This window comes from Sorex fumeus, unplaced genomic scaffold (assembly GCF_029834395.1).
Source record: "Sorex fumeus unplaced genomic scaffold, SorFum_2.1 ptg000018l, whole genome shotgun sequence".
Classification (NCBI taxonomy): Eukaryota; Metazoa; Chordata; class Mammalia; order Eulipotyphla; family Soricidae; genus Sorex; species Sorex fumeus.
In genome coordinates this window covers 4,128,238-4,138,205 of record NW_026606075.1, presented here as the reverse complement: position 1 = coordinate 4,138,205, position 9,968 = coordinate 4,128,238, and the positions used below count along the sequence as shown (strand labels likewise).

General features: G+C 39.2%; 1 protein-coding gene across 1 annotated transcript; it reads left to right on the top strand.

Moving 5' to 3' along the window:
* Nucleotides 1-9,323: 9,323 nt before the first annotated feature.
* LOC130021639 (60S ribosomal protein L23a-like) lies at nt 9,324-9,761 on the top strand. The gene has a single exon (XM_056112407.1). It carries the CDS (start codon nt 9,324-9,326, stop codon nt 9,759-9,761), a length of 438 nt encoding a protein of 145 aa, XP_055968382.1.
* Nucleotides 9,762-9,968: the final 207 nt, after the last annotated feature.

Genomic DNA, 9,968 nt, shown 5'->3' with positions numbered 1-9,968 from the left:
CTGTCCCCCCTTTGTTCATCGATTTGCTCGAGCGGGCCCAGTAACATTGTGAGACTTGTTACTGTGTTTGGCATATCGACTACGTCACGGATAGCTTGCCAGGTTTTTCCATGCAGGCGAGGTACTCTTGGTAGCTTCTAAACGTTGGACATGGTAGTCTCCAGGTGGATGGTTCCACAACAAAATTGACCACATCATATTCAATCGACAGTTTTGCCTGACAGATGTCGCTGTTGTTCCAAAATTCCAAATGGGATCAAACCACCTTCTGTTTATGCAAAATTCTACTTCACAGTGTGGGGAAAAGGGGCTGGGAAGTTTAAGAAGAGAAATCCCAGAACAACCATCAACTGGGAGTTCTTTGGCACTATTGTGGCAACATGGGAAGATATTGTCATTGACAACATTGACAATGAATACGATCAACTGTTTCAGCACCTCCATGATTGTGTGAGGAATACCAAGAGAGAAATAGCCACAAAAAAAAAACACACTTATCTTTGAAAACTCTTGAGCTTATTCATCAACCTGGTTTGAAGCATGACTCAGGCAACAGCAAGCGAATGTCCGAGCTCACAAAGCAGTGCAGAGATGCAATTAAGGAAGACCTCAAAGAGAGAAGAGCAGCAGTGCTGGTAGATGCAGCAAAAGCTGGGGAAAGCATTCCTAACACCCGCCTGTCCTTCACCAACTTCAAGACCAAGTTGACTGCCCTCTGGCATCTTGATGGATCTATCACATCTTCCAGAAGGAAAATGGAGAAGATTATCCATGAATTCTACATGGATCTCTTCGACCACCATGTCCGCCTACCCACATACCAAATTCCGCAGGATGGATATGTCCTTCCCAACGTTCTCCCTTCCGAAATTTGACACAGCATTTCATCGGTAAAGAAACGAACAGCACCTGGCTCAGACAAGGTTTAGACCAGAACACCGAAGAACCTGCCATCAGTACTCATCAATACGTTGGCTCAACTGGTCACACACTACCTTTCTGAATGCAAGGTTCCATCCGAATGGAAAACAAGCAGGAATGTACTACTGTATAAGAAGGGCGACATCCATGACATTGGCAACTATCACCCGATCTGCCTATTGTCTGTCATCTACAAGTTGTTCACTCGAGTCATCCTAAAAGGTTTGGCAGAACACTAGATGAAGGACAACCGTGTGAGCAAGCTGTGTTCCACAAAGGATTCAGCACCATCGACCATATCCACACGATAACCAAGCTCATTGAGGTTTCTGGGGAGTTCAAGATGCCGCTCTGTTTAACGTTCATTGATTTAAAGAAGGCCTTTGATTCTGTTGAGATGGAAGCGGTCATTGAAGCCCTAGGCAATCATGACATTCAAACCCAATACATCAGGATCCTCTGTGAGCTGCATTACAGATTCACTACCATGATCTCACCATTCTACAAAGAAGCGATCATCAATGTCAAGAGAGGGGTTTGGCAGAGTGATACCATTTCACCAAAACTCTTCAGCACCACCCTCAAGAACATCATGTGATGACTGGAATGGGAAGGAATGAGAGTGAAGATAGACAGTCGGCAACTACACCACCTCCGCTTTGCTGATGACATTGTTCTAATAACACAAAACATCAGCCAAGCAGCACAAATGCTGGCTTACTTCAACTCTGAGTGTGGAAAGGTCGGACTCCAGCTGAATCTCATGAAGAAAATGTTTATGAGAAACAGTCTCATTCCTGATTCTCCATTCGCTCTCAATGGAACGACAATCTCCTAATACAACAGTTATGTGTACCTAGGTCGAGAAGTCAACATGACGAATGACCTGGCACTTGAGTTGTGCAGAAGGAAGAGGGCAGCTTGGAACACCATCAAGAGCGTGGAGAAATAGCTAAGAGGACAAAGAACCTCAGGCTCCGGACATCTCTTTGATTCCATGGTCTTCCTGCATTAACATGCGCCTCAGAGACCTGGGCCTTATGAAAACAGGATGAGAACGCTATTTGGGTCTCCCAAAGAGGAATCGAAAGAGCTATGCTTGGAGTATCATGTTTCACTCAAATTAGAGAAAGGATTCCGAGTTCTGAGACCTCTATCAATGATCAAGAATCAGGGATGCTGGTTCGTTTGCCAAGGCGTCAAAAATCAGGTGGGCTGGACATGTAATGAGAATTGGAGACAACTGCTTGACTAGAGCCATTACCAACTGGATTCCATGGGACATCAAAAGACCACGTGGCCGTCCACCTACCAGATGGTCAGACTTCTTCATCAAGATTTTGAACGATTGGGTATGACGCTCTTTGTGTTCCTAGAACGAACAGATGTCATTTGGCTACACTAGCACGTGACAGGGACAAATGTAGATGTTACTGGCGCCCACTCGAGCAAATTGATGATTAATGGGAAGTCAAGTGATCAAGTTATCAAGTGATGAGATAGGTAACCAAGAGTGTTTGTATGTGTGTGTCTATGTGTGCGTGTGTGTATAAATATTAGATGATAATTATGACTTCATTTACAAAGATATAGCTTTAAAATATACTTGATATCTGAAAAAGAAATGGTTGAATAATTTCACAATGATACCATTATAAACAGTGGTTTCAAGGAACTTTCTATGATGTATGTAAGTGTTCACAACAGGGACAAATGGAGACGTTACTGGTGCCCACTCAAGCAAATCCATGATTAACGGGAAGTCAAGTGATCAAGTGATAGACTGGAAGCTGACATTCAGAAAGCACAAACTGATTTCTTTGTACAAAGTAGGTTTCTTTTAAATAGGTTATAGATGTAGATGCAAATCTCTGAAAGATGAATACTAAGACATGAGGTACTAAATGTGATACCTATGTAATAAATCAATTAAAGCAGCAAAAAGATTAACATAAAATACATCATATATTTGAAAATTCCAATTTTTAATTTCACATAATGAATTACTTGAGGTAAACTATCAAGCATGATGAGACTTGTATATTTATTTTTTATAGATTTAACTTGTTAGATAAAGCAATATTGGTTTACACTATTGAAGAATTTTAGGAATTTCCCCTCAATTTTTATATATCTTTGTATATTAATCCCACTCCCACACCAAAGATTATGGCTCACTACGATTTAAAAAAAAACACCTTATTTCGTGTTTCTCTCACTCCTTCCTTTGTTTCTTATCCACTGAGTAAACGCTATAGTTTTCACCTAGCCTAGTAGTTACTTTTTTGATCTTCGCTGCTAAATTGCTTTAGTTACTCATAGACATCATAGTAGCAAGACTATTTTGTTCCTGTATGTTACTTTCTCATGTCACTTTACGTGGTCACCTCAAGATCCATTTTTCTCCCAAAAAGAGCAATAAATAATGTGCTTTTCTTTTTCATGAGTCGGAGAGCCATCTATCTTCATGTGTACTTTGAAAAGTTGCCTATCCAGGATTTTGGTCATTTTTAAAAATTGGGTTTCTTAAATTATTGTTATTGTCTAGTTTGAGTTAAGATACTTGGGATACCGACTATTTATTGAATGGATTATCACACCATCCACTATCTTCTATGGAATTTACCAGTTTAATTATAAGATTCAAGTATCTACCTGTTCTGAATTAATTTCTCTGCGTGATGGTCAATAGCAAATCTTTTTTCTTTTTCTGGCATGTGGCTGTTCAGTTTTGGTTATGCTATTTATTAAAATAACTTTTTTCCATTGTAATTTTTTGACTAATTTATTATAGAAGTTCATATATGTGTGCTTATTTATGGAATCAAAAAATAAGTGTTTTAAACGATATGTTAACTAATACCTATAATAATTCTCTACATCAAAATGTTATAATGGAAATGAGGGAGACAAGCATCTTTATCAATACCATCTGAATACATGTCATAGAGTTTATCTGGGCTTCTTTAATACTGGAAGTCAGTGTGGATGTATGTGTAAGAGGGAACTGGACAGTGGTGGTGGTGTGGTGTGGTGGTGGGGTGAAGGTTTACATCTTAGTATTCTAGTATGGTTCAAAGTTGTTGAGATTTAAAAAAACATATTTTAATGTATTTCTTTGGAAACGTTCAAATTTCTCTTTCCTTATTATGTGGGTAGTAAATTTTAGGTGTAGCCTGTAATTTTCCTACTCGAATAAACTTCTTGAGACCACAAACTTTGCCTTCCCCATAATTGTCACTGTGTGGTACTAATATGATGCTTTATAGATAATGCCTAGTAATTATTTAATTTCATGACTTGCCATTAATAGTATGGTCAAACCTAGGGCTTGACATATGTAAAACATTTTATCTACCTCTGAAATGTAGAAGTTAATATTTTTTGACAACTCATGCTTTTCAAAATACTCCATTTTCCCCCCCGTTAAGTACAGAAATTCTCATTTGGGGGATACCAACCCATTTTATCCAAATCAAATGCCCAATTCACCTAAAATTTAAGGTTGAACAAAGAATTTAATTTAAAAGATTTATATTTTAGTTTTTTTATGCCAATACTCTCAGGCAATTATAAAATTTTCTTTATAAAAACAACATACAGAAGACACTGTATGTTCTGTTCACAGATGTTAACTTTGAAAACTGTGAGCTAATTCAGAAGTGCTACTTATCTTAAAATTGAACACCTTGGTACAAAGTTTACATCTTTGGCCTATTGCATGCAGTTTATGTCTTAGCTGAATAGAAGAATGGAGATACGCAAAACACTATTTCTTTTGTTCATTGGCCTCTTATATTTTCAGCTTAAATAATAACTCCTTCCTTTTTTACTCCAGATTTGAAATTTCTCCTCCATCCCATAGCATAGCGGTAGGGCGTTTGCCTTGCCAGCAGCCAGCCCGGCCAAGCTGGGTTCGATTCCTCTGCCCCTCTTGGAGAGCCTGGCAAGCTACCGAGAGTATTCAATATGCCAAACACAGTAAGAAGAAGTCCTACGATGGAGACGTTGCTGGGTCTGCTCAAGCAAGCAAATTTATAGATTTCATGCCACAATTCTAATGCTGCTAAAAATCATAACTAGACCTCCTATAATTGTACCCTGGCATTGTTGTTGTGTGAGCACAGATTACCAACTGCAGAATATAACCTGAAAGGAACAAATGAGCTGAATATATATTTCCTTACCCATCACGGAATGAATCTTTGTCTCTGGTTGTTTTCATTTCACCTTTGTTTATTAAAAATATATTTGCTATAAAAACAACAGCAGAAAAAAAATGACTCAAGAAATTTAAGCTCTCTTTTTGCAACATCCAAGTTTTTCGTAATTGGCCAAAGCAGTCAGTTTATACTTTAAAAATATTCTTAGAGGACATATATATATAATTTAAAATCATAGAAACTATCAAAAATTTATGATCAAATATCAAACAAATGAAATCTTCAACACTGCCAAGACATAGTGTGGCTTGTTTTGCTTTCATTTTATGATTGTGGAATGAGCTCAGAATTCAAAGAAACATTGTTGTGATTCCCTGAGACCTTCATATTGCTTCATCCTTATTAGATAGAAAAGCTAGGAAGGTGTTCTTCACTCTGTATCATAAGTCATCTGATGGGTAGAGATCCATATTATTCTTTAAGCTCAAGTTTGATGCTACTTCTGCTGTAACATTTGTCTAGATGTCATTCAAAACCGTGGTGCAAAAAAGTCCCAGCAATGGATTCCTTAGGAGCCTGCTTCAAGTATAAGAATTGTGAGTTATGAAAATTATCTGCTTCTGGTGATAAATTTTTACTTAATAAATCTCTTCTTCAGATAACAAATTTGTTTTTAATTTTGATTCATTTGTCCTCCCGCTTGGTGAGGTAAAATATGACCTATGAAATTCATGCTGTGGCTTGATAGGGTTTCCTTACACAACTTGAAAATGGTCAGAGCTGTTAATTGCCCTGCTGCTGACTTTCATTCTCTCTCACAGAATCTTGTCTCTAACATTTCCTGCTGCTGAACTCATTCTCCTCATAGGCAAGATCTTCTTTGTCTCCATTTGGCTTCTACGTATGCCAGTGATCATTTAATTTATTTTCCTGCACCATTTAACTAGGGTTTCCTATGTCTATTTTCAGGACAAATAAAACATTAAAATCTCAAAAAATAGAAATCAAACTTAAGTCTGTCTCGATGTCAATCAAAAAATGCATTTAAATGCTGTATTAGTATTATTAATTTGTAATCGTTTTTCCACTTTGGTTGTGATATTTTATTATCTTTACAAAAAATCTATTCTGAAAATTGCACATCGATTACACTCCAACACATTTTCTCATCATAACTTTAACATGATTAGTGTTCTTTTATAGTTCAGTCCCTTTAAAGAGTCTCCTGCTTTTATTTCTTAAATAAAGGCTACACCTAGCAATAGGGTGTAGAGCCTGGGAGGGTTAGTGATGTGACATGTGTCAGGAATATGACATCACACCTCAATATTTATACACACCTCATCAGATCCACCGCCAAAGTTCTAGAGTCTGTCACCACATTTCCTTCTCTCTCTTTTACGACATCCCCATATACTCTGGTCACTACCATATTTTTCTGAGTCTATAAACTACTTTTACTGTGTTTTATTTCCAGATTTTCTTGTATAGTCGAGCTCTTTTATAGAAGCAGTAGTTATTCCCATATACAATTGTAAAGATATGTTCTAGAGAGCTTTATGCAAGGCCATGCAAATTAAAAAGTGATGGAGATAAATTTGAATTCAGATTTGAGAGTCTTCAAAACTCATGATATTGCTACAAGAATTAGCACAGTGTCCTACTGTACTGGACTGATGTTTGGGAGAGAAGTGAGAATCAGGTTCCAATAATTTAACCAGGTACTCATAGTAGGTGGCAGAGTCATTCTAGTAAAGGTCCTCTACTTTTGGGCATCTTGTTTTTCCCTTCATACCAGAACTGTCTGGTTACTACTGTATCTTTGGTGGTGCTCTTGGAAGTTGAAGCTCCTTCTCACATCTTGAGATGTTGACGTTTGGCTTTCTGGATTGCCAGACAGAAACATTCTTGGCTCCTATCTCTCCAAGCTTGACAAAAAAGTGATGGTCTCGTTTTATGGGTTCACAAAATCACAAATCACAAATCATCCTGTTATTCGTCGATTGCCTCGAGCAGGCCCCAGTAACGTCTCCTTCATCCTAGCCCTGAGATTATATTCAAGGCTCTTTAGGAGAATGAGACCCATCATTGCTACTGGTATTTGGCATATTGGGTACGCCACGGGGAGTTTGCCAGACTCTGCCGTGTGGGCAGGCTACATTCGGTAGCCTGCCAGGTTGTTCAAAGTAGGAATGAGAAAATAAGATGTCATAATAAAATGTCGCGCAGCTGCGAATGTGGCCGCGCAGTTCCAGGAGCTGGTTTTTATAGTCTCTGAGTCTTGGCCGTTGATGGGATTACACGGGATTACAAGGGATTACAAGACTCAGAGACTATAAAAACCAGCTCCCAGAATAGAACAGTGCAGTCTCCTGCCCCCCCCCCACCTGACTGTCCTCACTCACCGGGACCCCTTGGAGGGGAGCGGGTTGAGCTTTCCTCCCTGCCCCGACCAGGGCTCTGGCAGACAAAGACCTCCAGGACCATCCACCACCATGCTGAGACCACTCTCTGCACACATGAAGGTACTGGCAGAGGGACAAAGTCACGCGGGTTCCGGAGCCGAGATCTCCAAGCCTACTCGGATTTGGGCCGAGCATCCTCCACCCAGATCCTCCAAATTCCAGTAGGCGGGGGTCACACCCACCAACTGGACCCCTGACGTCGTGTAATTTTATGGGTTAGGTCTCAAAATACCTTCCTTGCACTTTATCTTCACTTACTTTTAACTGATAATATAGTTGGATTTAATGCACATTCTGATTTAATCAATCACACTTAGCTAATTCGGTTTAATTAATCACAATGGACTATTCCCAAATGATTTACTGAATGCTTATGTTAAAGCACAGTGAGATACTATCGAAATTTTAGCACTGTAGCACTGTCCTCCCGTTGTTCATCAATTTGCTCGAGCGGGCCCAGTAAGGTCTTCATTGTGAGACTTGGTACTGTGTTTGCATATCAAATATGTCACGGGTAGTTTGCCAGGCTTTGCTGTGTGGGTGAGATACTATTGGTAGCTTGCCAGGCTCTCCGAGAGGAGCAGAGGAATCGAACTCGGTTTGGCTGGGATGGCCGCATACAAGGCAAACGCCCTACCTGCTGTGCTATTGCAGCATTTTACATATTAAATAATACCATGTAATACTACTAATTAATAATACTAATACAGCGTTTAAATGCATTTAAATAATTTAAATAATACCAATAGAGCGTTTAAATGTTAAATAATACTATAATAGTATGACTTAACATTTAAATACATTTAAATACACAATTTCTATACTATTGTATAAAATATCTAGACAACGTTGAACTTTGGAGAAAGGTCTAAAGCTACAACTTATATAAGGCGGTTACATTTTTCAGCATGTCAACACCATAGATATTCTAGAAAGAAATACTAGGCATCTTAATTCCACTACGGAAAATACAATTATCCACTCATCCATATACACACAAAACATCAGTTGTCTAAAGTGTCTGACATCTGGTTCTTGGGTTCTTGGGAACGTTGGGGAAGAACAGTATCCTGGCCACTGGACGTCTGCAGTGTTGCAGCTTTGATTTAATAGCTTGCAGGAGGGTAGCAGCAATCTCTGCTAAGGACAGGGACCCGAGCAGTTCCCTTTCAGCAACTGCATCTCCAGCAACTTCCCATGGCAACAGCTTCTTCTCTGAAGCTTCCCAGGTGTCATTCCTTTCCAGCAGCAGCTTCTCACAAAGGTTTCTTTCTCTTCCAGGACCCCATGGCAGTCATGGATTTTGACCCATGCTTATATACTGCAGGTATCTCTGCTCCTAGTGTCTGATTGGTTATACCTGATATCTGAGTTTGAAAACATATCAATCTGATTGATTTCACAAAGTGATAAGACAGTTAAGGGATAGAGAGATAGCACAGTAGTTAGAGCTTGTACCTAGCATGCTGCTTCATCAGGTTCAATCCTTGAATCAGTATGCCCCGTAGAGCGCCAAGTAGTCATTCTGAGCACAGAGTCATGTGTGGCCCCAAATCCCATAAACTCAATCACCCCAAAGACCAATCAGATCCTGCTTCATACAAGCACCACCCAAATGTGTGTTTATTTTCTAAAACACACCCTTCTTCAAGAAGGGCCATTCTCTTCTTTTAATGATACCATTGTCTCCTGTTTTTTTCCTTTTCTCTAGAACCATCACTTTCCTTCTTTTCTTTTAATTTCATTTAATTATACCTTATTGAAATATTGAAATATGCAAACCATTTACACAAAGATCACACCAAAGCCAAGAAGGAAGTCTGCCTCTTCCAAAGTGGAAGCCAAAGCCAAAACTTTGAATGCCAAGAAATCAGAGCTGAAAGGTGTCTACAAACACAAAAAGACCTGTGCATCATCACCTCCTCTGAAGAGTGTCTCCAAGAGAAACAAACTTGACCACTGTGTCACCATCAAGTGCTCTCTGACCACTAAGTCTGCCAGGAAGAAGATAGAAACTGAGAACACACTTATATTCATTGTGGGTATCAATGCTAACAAGCACTGGATTGAACAACTTGCAAAGATGCTCCATGACATTTATGTGGCCAAAGTTAACACCCCTACTAGGCCTGATGGAGAGAAGTTTGATGTCCATCTGACTCCTTATTATGGTATTTGGATGCTGTTGACAAAATTGGGATCATCTAAATAATCTAGCTGGGTATTTGTACCTTTTTTCCACCATAAAAAAGTAAAACATAGGTCTAGATACATAGAAAAGGGATTAAAACACTGGCCTTTCACACATTGAACCAGATCTCACTCCCTGTAACTGCATATGCTTCCTGAGCACTGAGCTATGAGTAAGCCCTGAGCACTGTCAAGTGTGCCCCTTCCCTCAAAAATAGTTACACAGGCC